We start from the raw sequence: 11,281 nt of genomic DNA on the forward strand, positions 1-11,281 counted from the left end.
TGATAAGAGAGAGTAAAACAACTGAGAAACTATCGAAAATTATTATTAGGTAAAACTAAAACTGCACGTTCTGCACGATCCAGGACAAGTACTTGTCGACGCGGGTGTAGATGCCGGGGCGGCCGGGCTCCCCGCAGCGGATGCCCCACGACACCACGCCCACGATGGTCCAGCGCCCGCTCTCCAGCTGGTACATGAGGGGGCCGCCGCTGTCGCCCTGTAAGAACATCCATTTCTCACTTGTAGTATACCTATTTTGATGTACAGACTTTGTCTACATATGTAGGCTAGGCTAAGAAAAATACTCTTTATTACCTACTTATCGATAAGGCCGATTTGTACACCTTCCTAGTTGTCTAGTTTAAATTGTATTCTTATACCATGTATTTGGTAGAATAGAATGTTTTTACTTACTTACCTAACAAACGATTAGGATATAAACGCCTTGGGAATAATGTCAGATTTTTTCGTACATGATATCAAAAATTCTGGTAGAAATATTCTCAAAACTTAATAACTTATAAGTTAACTTAGATGTGCGACTTACCTGACAAGCATCTTTGCCGCCCTCGTAGCCGCCAGCACAGATGTTTTCCTCAAACACGGTATTGACCAGAGCGTCGGTACATTGTTGGTGATCCCAAATCGGTACGGCCACTTCCATCAGGACGTCGCTGTGTGGTCCACCATACCATTTTGTACCCCAACCTGTACATAAAGGCGCGAGAAATACATGCAAATTAGTGAGAAACAGGAATTATAATTTGTTTCACACTTGACACTTACACAGTCGTTGAGTTGAGAAATTGTGATTTTTTTTTGGCACAAACAGTCATTATAAGAAACATTTTACAATAAAAATAACATGTAGATATAGACAAAATAATTCCGAAAACTTAACAGAAAAACATAATAAGTATAGCGTGTTGACAATATAGGTACTATTTAGTTGTATATAAAACAAGAACAGATATTATATAAGAAGAAGTAACAACAGAAGTAACAGTAATGACGCATTTACAATACATTACATAAATAGTTTCATACATAAAATACATATAAACTTGTTTATTTATTTTTCATAATTTTTATTAATTTTACTCAGCTGATGACAGTGCTTTAAATAAATTACTTTTTATAGTCTGCAGCGATTGTGAGAACATATCGATATCTGGAAAGTACTTATTTAAAAGGTTTAAACTGCGGTAGAAAAAATTCATTTGAGTATAGTTCTTGAGGAAGCGAGGTGGAACAAATATGTTAAGATGACGAGAGGTACGAACCGGTAGTCGAGCCTTACTAATGAAATTCATCCTGGATAAGAGAGTACAAAGTGATGTGAACAAAGTGAGAAATATATGTAAACAAGTGAGAAACGATATGTAGCTTCTTACCAATAATGACTCCAGTTTCGTTGGTCAGCTCCATACCAACTGGCGGCAGACATATCGGCCATACGTAGGAGTTAAACACAGCAGGTCTATGGAGCTTCAAGATGGCGATGTCATGATGGTAGTTGGGGAGCTCAAAGTTGACGTGTTGACGGATCTCCGTGACTAAGAAGTTGTATGAGCGCGTGTCGTTGTTGCGATCGAAGTCATATTCGCCGAGACGTACTCTTAAGTCTTCCGCCTTCCACCTGTGGATGGAAAGTTATTAATTGTTACCAGTTGCATGTTTTTTGAAAAAATCTTAGGAATAAGAAGACTTTTTTATAAACGCTGAAAATTTTTGGAAAGAGTGATCAGCGAAAATTAAGTTCGCATCATGGTGGCATTGGGGAAATATGTGTTTAATATTTAACTTTCGTATTATAAATCTCATCATCATCAATCTCAGTTTCATGACCAAGAGTTGAGAAGAGGACCATTTTGGTTGCATACAATTTAGTGAAATTTATGTAATATATGCGGTTTTCAACAATAGATATAAGATTCCTGAGGAAGGTTTAATATGTATATGAAGGTGTATAATTTATTATGTTTTTAGCCGAGCAAATTCGGGCCGCTAGTGATTTATTTTTTTAAAATCTCTGCCAGACACCCGTAAAATTATGGCATAACATTTTTAATGCAAACAAAGCCATGACACACCTTCTAGTACAGTGGGCAGCAGTGAGCACGTGGCGGTCAGTGATGAGCACTCCTCCGCAGTATTGCCTCATGCCCTCGGGCGTGACGGAGGCCATCCACGGCCACTCGCGGGCGTTGGCGGGCCGCGCGCCCGTCATGCGCCCGTGAGGACGAGTGCTTAGGCCGCAACCTGTAAACGGTCATTATAAATGAAATGTTTATTGTCCACTTCAAACAGTCCAAATAGATGGATAATCTTACATTTTCTGAAGTTTACCCGCTACATACAAACCCTTCTTCATTTAAAATATTATGAGTTATTAGAAATGTCAAAAGAAAACATGAATACTGACATCGACGCGTATATAACGTCGTAACGACGGCATCAATCACGCGAGTGATTTTTTTAAATATTTTGAAATTATGAGTACCATACTCATAGATCAACAAGAAGAGAAAAAATCCAGTACCATCTTTAAAGCAATAAACTCATTCATTCGTTCAATATATTTTATCGCATTTTGAGTGTTGTGCGTTGGACGGTAGGTTGAATGTCGAATGTCACTAACGTCGAAAGTTATGAAAATTCACCAACATAAGGAGCGGTCACTGAACTTTATCTAGAGGTATCTTATTTTTATACATAATTTTGTAAATGTCAATCAGAAATATATTAGTTAAATATAAAAGGTAAAGGAAGGTGACTGACCTCTATTCTCAGCCCGCACGAGTAGTTTCTGTAATAATTCGAACCTCTCCTCCCTGGGTGCAGTGGCGGGCAGGTCACCCGCCAGGCCTATATGACCTGATTCGTCTGGACAGCATATTCCGATCGACCTACAATATAGATCAGTAGGTAGATATGTGTGGAAGATATTCCTACAAGATTAAAATAGAAGACAAGATTATGATTACAAGCTTTTATCTACCTTACTTGCAATGTCTATTCGGGTGAAATCTTGCAACTCAATTTTGAATCAGATATCTTCAACCGATTCAGCTGAAATTTTGTACATACGTTTAATTTGGATGACAATGCATTATTATGATAACATGATGCACCCAGGAACGACGTGGGGACTCCTCAACGGTTTAATACACGGAAATGTATTAATGATTATAAAAAAAGTATTTATGATTAGAAGGCGAACTCATAATATAGTTCCCGAGACCATAATCACACATATGACACACAGACAGACCTTATAAGAGACCAAGTTATTTTGCATTTAGTAATCTCCCTTCTGTGTTCCACTTCCTGAGAATGATATGTCACGTCGGACGCAAGTGTTCCCATAATCGGTATGCAGGTGATTCAAAGTGCAATATTTGCAAAACTACTTGAAGAGTATCACTAGAATTCATTCATTTTGTTGATATAATGTACCTAGTGCATACGTGGCGTGTGGTTTCGTCCTAGAATACCACTATAAATCGTCGTACGAGGCGACTAAGGGACTCATAACTCAGGGCATAGGCAGCTGATAGGCAACGATAACATTCCAAAGGCAGGCGGCTGGTTGTAAAATCACAACCGAATCTTCAAATTTTTGAGGCTATTTTTTACGCGGGTTCTGGGCTTCGCAACGTTGCAGCCCCGAACGAAACAGGGATATGTGGAAACAGCGCGATTAAGGTATATTTAATATCCTGCGCTTTCGAGTTTCGATTTCGTCGGAATTTCGGGATAAAAATACCTCTCATAAACCTCATAGCAACAGGAACAAAATTTATACGGGTTAATCAGTACCTGTTTTTTTTTAATGCAAAGAACAAAAGGAGCTGCGAACTTACGTCTGTTCAATGATGCACAAGTTTTCAGTAAAGTGCACTAAGTTGTCGACAATCTTGTCCTTGATGCAATACTGCAGGTGCTTGCAGTGGCCCATCTTCCCGTTCGGCAGCGTGCATTCTTGGTACATTACGTTCGGCTACATGGAACGAAATAAAATAAAATGAATAGGTACTTCGTCTTCATATATATAAAGACGAAGTACCTATTTGCATGTGCAAATTGTAGGAGCCTCGTATGACATCCACGGATATGACGTGTTCCTATTCTAGGGCGGAACCACACGCCTTTTCTTCAGTTCATTAATAGACGTACTCCAATAACCAGTCAAAAATTAAACTTGCCTTTTTGGGATCAATCTGTACGAATCTCTTCATACGGCTGCTCCCCACGCGCATGCCACCTTCTGACTCCAGTTCCTTCCATGGTGGCTCTGTGGCCTCCACTGTCAACAAACCATCACCATAACTATAGCTTCCCTTTGACCATATCCATATCTCCATATTTAATAAATCGCCTGTCTTTTAAACTTAAGAAGATATGTTTTTTAATGTACGAGGGAGAAAGGGTAACCTATTCATATTTTAAAATTATTTTTGTCTATTTCTACAACTGAGTAAATTTTGATACCGTTTTTACTATGGTTTTTACATTATATAGGTAAAGTTTTAAAATAAAATCTGATTCATAATTATAAGTAGGTACACTGATACATAAGTTGTATCAAGAAGTGAAGGAATTAGGTAGGTATGGTGAGAAAGCAAATTGTAAGATCTCCATCGACAAGAGCCTCGCTCAAAAATTTGTTGATGATGATGTCATAAGCATAAAGACTTCCACTCACCATTCACATGAAATGCCAGGAATCCAACAAACACCGCTAAAACGAACGCCGGCAGTGACATTGTAACCACACCAGATCGAGTGGAGTTGTGATTTATTTTCGCAATTAGGACAGGCAGGATGCTACGATAACGCATAATCCACAGGATGTCACCGATAAGGTCAGTGCGACCGAAATGTCAATCATAATTGTTTTGTACTTTTAGAAAAAATAAAGATCCAGAATTAGTACCCATAGGTACGCCCACGGCACGCCCATGATGATTTGTAAAACTATTTGCAGTATATACATAGCCATTTTATTGTTCTAACAGTTGTTCTAGATGGATAACCAAGAAGGATGAGCTAAGATTAAGCTTGGGTTCTATGTATGAGACAGGCAGGACCCACATGAACTAACAACACGCAAATGACCGATCACCGGCGCTAACTCATTAATATAATTTATTTTTGTTGACGCCAATCTTATGGTGGAGATACGCATCTCCACCATAAGATTGGCTACACAAGCCACATCCAAGCACACGAAGTCTGAGCTTGAGCGGTGTCTGTAAACGCTCGGACCATAAACTTTTGTAAGTACTATAAGTATTATTACTAGCTATTTATACTAGTTGTTCGCCACGAACTTAGACCTCGCGAACACGATATATTTTGATGAGTTTTTACAAAATTGTGAATATTTCAAATGATGGGCATCATGAACTTAAAACATGAACTTAAAAATTCTATTGACAGATCCTACATACCTTTCAAATTTCATCTAAATCAGACCATCGCTTCGAAATTTATCGCGTTACAAACATACATATAATATATTTTTGCTCCAAGTCGAATTGGAGACAATTAAGGAGTTTTGTTGGAGTTACCGAAAATGTACCTAACTTAGACCTTAGTATGCTTTATGCTGTTTCAGGGTTCGTTTGAAACTTTCGCATTTGTAATTTTACTGACATGGTACTGGGTAAATGCGTGAACCAAGTCATGGAAAGGTTCCAATGCGAGATTTTAAAGCAGTTAGCGTCGATAAGTGAGTAATTTAATGTAATTGACTCAAGATGGTAAATACTACAGCATCATTTCATTTGTTATTACACAATACAATTTGTGTAATAAGTGTTTGAATATTTACTTAAGTACGTACTAATTCTAAGATTGTGTGCATCAACTCTACCGTATTTAAATGGTAAATTGTTTCACAAAATACTAAATCAACACCAGTACTGACATAATTTATTTCTCCTTGACAATCAAATATATCCTACATTCCTTACTTTATTTATTTTCATTTTATCAATATTCTTCATTTTCAAAATCTAACTGTAATGATATGAATGCTTGAATTTTATCTGTAAACTTACGTGGGCTTTTTGTATTGTAAGTACACCGGCGCCATGAAACTCATAAAATCATTTCACAAGATCTACTGGCCCTCATTAAATTCATTAGGTAATACTGTCAATATAGTTAAGATGTTTAATGTCTGTGATTAAATATAAAATCCATACCTAGCTACAGGACATTCGAAATAATCACCAAGTTATGCTAATTTTGTTGTAGGCGGCCTTTGAATTGTTGGCACCACAGGTTGGCACATTGGCCAATCTACAGCTATATCCACTCGTATCTTATTGTCAATCTTAGACTATTGATGATTCTCGTAATTATTTTAATAATTTTAGAACTTCTAGCTAAGTTTACTAGCTAGTTTGAATACATATTATAAATAAAAACGTTCGCGTAAAATACAGGGCGATACCCATTATGTTGATGCTGAAATGAGCACTGGTTCTTGCTACTGCCTGTAACTTTTATGTTAAGTTTTCGGACAAAATAAATACTTAACATCTTAATATTTGAGTAACAAATCGGAATACCTTAGTATACTACATAGTATAAAATAAAGTTTCTTCCCATAAGTACGCTTAGGTCTTTACAACTCCATTATAGATTATAATGCGGGTTTTTTTAAAATACATAGATTGATTTCTGAGAAAGGTTTAGGTGTATAATTTATTATGGTTTTAAACGAGCGAAGCCGGGACGGGCCACTACATTTAATCGACATTAAGTTGGTATAACTACCGTGGTACTTTGACCTTATGTAACACTAAACGGTATTATGTAATCTGTGACTAAACGAAACACCAAGTTTAGGTTTAACGATTTTAGGTACAAATAAATGCACAAGAGTGACTTGACGCGAGTGTGTAGGTACTACTATTCGTTATGTATTTTATTGCCGTGTAAGTTTCTAAAATAAAAAGAGATGTTTATTCGCAGAGCATGTGCAAAATTAACGAAAATATTAACTTTGTTTCAACAAAGTGATTTTACACTTCTTAAATTTTTACCCACTATCTAGGTACCTATATGGTCTAAATATGTTAACTCCATTATGTTCTACTCGATACATTTTGATGAGTTACTTTCTTACTGAAGCGAAGCCCCGGGAGTAAGAAAATACATGAAAACTACTTAACTAGAATTAAACCAAAAGAACTCTTTTTTCTAACGTCGAGAACAAAATGTTATATGGAGCTTGTACGACAGTAATGTATTGTGACGACACGGATTTTGGAGTCAAAAAGCATTTCTAATATATTTTAACGAGACCGAAAAAATAGTAAATCTCGTAATTATTCAAACTGATCAACTTTTACATTTTATTTTTAACCCAGTCGAATAGCCGAATCGTTGAATAGTATGAGAATTCTTTCCTAATATTTCTTAGGACTTTTCTTTTGAAAATAATCACGATTTTGGAGAGTTTTATGTGTTTTCCTAATCCATCTGTGTGATTAGTATTAATTTTATCGAAACATCTACAACTAGAGACGTGGTAGAACTAGTCTCTATGTAAATGTGGAGTGCAACAACGGTAGATCGCAGATTGCAGGTGCATACCACCAGATTAGGTCGCATTACAATACTAGCTGCGTTATACAGACCGCCGGTACACATTAAAGGGTCTACAGAGGTATAGAACACTCGAATTAGTGGTAACTTTCATAAGACAAGCTCCATGAGTGCTCTTATGCTATGTGCTACTGCAAAATAAAAATAAAAATAACTTTTATTGATCACCTATTTCTTAATAATAACAATACAGAACATATCCAAAAAGTGCTAATTTTATGTACTTTGTGAAGGTTGATATGCGTTCCAATAATCTGGTAAAGATGCAGAAAACCGTGCGAAGTGGATGAAGAACGTATTTTTTCCACAGTATACTTTCATCACAAATATCAAGCATACAATTGAGCGCCTCATCTGAGTTAAATATCTGTATATTGTTTAATTTGCAGCAGGTCGCATGCGCCGGCGCCGGTGCCGGCCGGCGGGCGCCAATCCAATCGATTTTTCCTTGAAAATCTAAGCTGAATTATTTTATGTAAGTACATTTATTTGAATAATTACTAAGTACCTGTTTAATAGGTATGTATAATTTTTAGACTCGAACACAAATCAATATATCTATTCAATAGTCAACATCATCTCTCATGGTCATCAGAGCCAAGTGCCATCACACACATGTAACAAGTACGTTTTCTAACATACAAAATCCCTAACTAATCCTATCTCATCATAATCCTTTTCACTTAGGAAGTTACTTTTGTTAGTTTGAGTGAAAAGACGGACTAGATAAAAGACAGAAAAAGTTTTTTTAACAAATGTCGCGTGGATAGTGATGAATTTAAGATTAGTGCTGTGCAAGAAGTGGGAGAAACTGATTTGCTGTCGGTACAACGTCCTCCGCAGTTATTCGACACTCGCAGTGAAGGGGCGCGTAGGCAGAGTTTCCACATTTTGAGCGATTGCTTTGCGATAGTAGACAACAGACAACCAGAGTTATTTGTCATGTAAACTATCTATCTGTTATTTGTCATGTAAACTATTTGATACCTGTGACTTGATACAGACAGGTCCAAGACACCTTTGGACAAGTGCCTTTGCCTCATTCCTGTAGTAACAAAAAATCGCCGAAAATCTGCCAAAGGATTATAGAATCCATAGGTATATTTAATTAAGAACAAACACAGATGTACAGAGTGACACGGCTGGTCGAGTGACATCATCCTTACATACTTCTCCTTATCCTTATTCCTTATTCTCTGCCGCGTCTCTCTGCCTGTTGTTGATAAACTCAAAAAATACTGCATGGATTTTCATGCCGTTTTCACCAATAGATAGGATGCAAAAAATTGTATAAAGCTTTATATTATTCGCAAAGCTAGGTCAAATAATTCAGTCACATTTTCAAATACCAGGGTAATTGAAAATCAGTAGCTAATCTTTTATGTCGGTGGCACCGATAGATACAAAACACAAATATGCAAATACAACTAAATGGTGGGTGAAACCGCGTTAACAGCTAGTTTACAATTACTATTTTATACAGTAATAAAAGACTTGTAGTATGTACCAGGCTATAATTTATGCGAATTGTCGATAACAAAGGTTAGAAGTTGATAAGAAAGCAAGACATTAGTCAGAATTATTAACACCTAGGTATGCATGTTTTATGTCTATAGATTGTTAAAGTCACGGATGTAATGGATACGAAATTTAGGATCTGGATAGGGACATACCTATATTACCTATCCGTCAACTTTATTGTATTGGCTACACACACCGTTACGAGCATGATTTTATTACGGATATCCGTTATACCAGGGAGGAATGGATAGTTGGGCTCTACAGTGTAAGATTAAATTATCAATCACCTTTTCAGAGTCAGAGTAAGGAAAATCGAAGGAATAGTTGGATAATAGTGTGCCTAATGGTGGAGTTGATATTCAGAAACGGTAAATATTAAATAACGTCTAACAATTTTAGAAAACCGTCCAAGGCTAGTGTTGTTTTGTATTTCGGATATCGGGTTTCAGATTTCAATTGCGGATATCACTTCAAACCCAGTCGGTAGATATTACCGACTGGGTTTGAAGGTTGACGGTAATAAATGCTTTATGACTTCAAACCCAGTCGGTAGAAATTACCATGAAAGCTTGGAAACTTTCCTGATGGAATAAATATTCATAGATACACAAATACTAGAGCAATTGCAACCAGTTGAAAACAGCATTACCTTGTTTGAAACGAGTTTAAGAGTTCATCTCAGAATAAAACTGACAAATATGCAGTAAAAATCAAATTTGGTTATATTTGTCAATTGTGGTCTTCTTCTTCACCTACGTTTGGAAGTCAATAAGTGATATTTTACATCATCGCAATTTGAATAAAAAAATTGGATTTCGAATTCATTTATCCACTTATAGAATTCTCTTTATGAACCAATGGTTGACTCATAATTGAGTTTGGTACTTTTGCGCGCAAGACACATGCGCAAAAGACACTTGCGCGAAAAGAAAATTGCGCACAAAGTAAGTCATCCCTTAACCAGTTTTTTGCCTTTCGCGCAAATATCTTGCGCGCAAGTGTCTTTGCGCGCACGTGTCTTTGGCGCAAGTGTCTTTGCGCGCAAATATCTTTCGCGCAAGTGTACGCTCATAGTTAAGGCATTTAGTACATGGTCTTTTCGAGTCGACATGCAGACAAGTGAGAAGATTACTTCTATAATATACAAATATAATTATTTCTTTCCTTCCTTCTACCATTCTTCATAAGTCAAGATTCCTTCCACGATTCAAGATAAATCAAAAAAAGGTAAAAGTAGTAGTAGTATAGAGCAAGAAAAAAATCGTATCTTTAAACAATTTGATTCTTTGCGTTTAGTTCGTTTTTCTAGGTAATTAAATTTTTCAAATTAATTCTTATCCTTACGAAGTGAATCTATGAATAAAAATGAAAATATTTATATTATCTACATGACGATGCACCAGCCAATAACTAGCATGTAGGAAGTAGTTAAGCGATAATTAACACCTTTAGTCCGTTACAAGTTCTAAAACGGCTGTTTATGAGTGCGATCGAACGCGGATGTACAGCCTACTGGATATTCCTCATTTTCATTTATTTTACAGACTATTCTCTTTCTTATCCGCAACCCGGTTCCATTCATGTTTTGTCTGTGAAGCCACGTAGCGCGAGGTCAACTTAAAAAATAAAATTGAAAACTTTGAATATCGGCTGTGGTTTTAGGCCGACAGGGCGTCTTTTTTTGAGAGTGCTGTATTTGCCACTGAGATTTCAAGGCAGAAGATTTTTTATTCTTCTAGTACTTGCCTAGTACGACAACAATGAGAAGGATTTGGAGTGGTCCTATTCTAGTGCGGAAAATACATGCCATAGACGATTTTATTTCAATGTCTCTCCTAGCCAGTTCTAGTTTCATATATCATTGAGATACCGTACATACACTACAGATAAAATAAGTTGCAATGAAGAAAACACGCCTTTTGGTTCCGTATGATTATAATATGAATTATGTCGATACTGATTATATTTCGTATCGACATAATTCAATAGTAGATGATAATTAAAAAAACAAATTTTACGTAAAAAGTAATTGCCTGTGAAAAACAAATTCATAAATATTAAATTTGATGCAGTTAAATGAATACTATTTGGTCTTATAACGAAAGTTACACCAAAAATTCCCTTGATGGACTGT

The 11,281-nt window shown here is 36.4% G+C and overlaps 1 protein-coding gene across 1 annotated transcript; it reads right to left on the reverse strand.

The window, feature by feature from the left end:
- Positions 1-26: 26 nt before the first annotated feature.
- LOC128678402 (venom protease-like) lies at positions 27-4,852 on the reverse strand. The gene is made up of 8 exons (XM_053759916.1): positions 4,709-4,852; positions 4,209-4,309; positions 3,867-4,003; positions 2,782-2,909; positions 2,094-2,262; positions 1,395-1,639; positions 548-708; positions 27-217 (listed from the first exon to the last, which is right to left on the reverse strand). Exons 1-8 carry the CDS (start codon positions 4,842-4,844, stop codon positions 56-58), a joined length of 1,239 nt encoding a protein of 412 aa, XP_053615891.1. The 5' UTR covers positions 4,845-4,852; the 3' UTR covers positions 27-55.
- Positions 4,853-11,281: the final 6,429 nt, after the last annotated feature.

This window comes from Plodia interpunctella, chromosome 19 (genome assembly GCF_027563975.2).
Source record: "Plodia interpunctella isolate USDA-ARS_2022_Savannah chromosome 19, ilPloInte3.2, whole genome shotgun sequence".
Classification (NCBI taxonomy): domain Eukaryota; kingdom Metazoa; phylum Arthropoda; class Insecta; order Lepidoptera; family Pyralidae; genus Plodia; species Plodia interpunctella.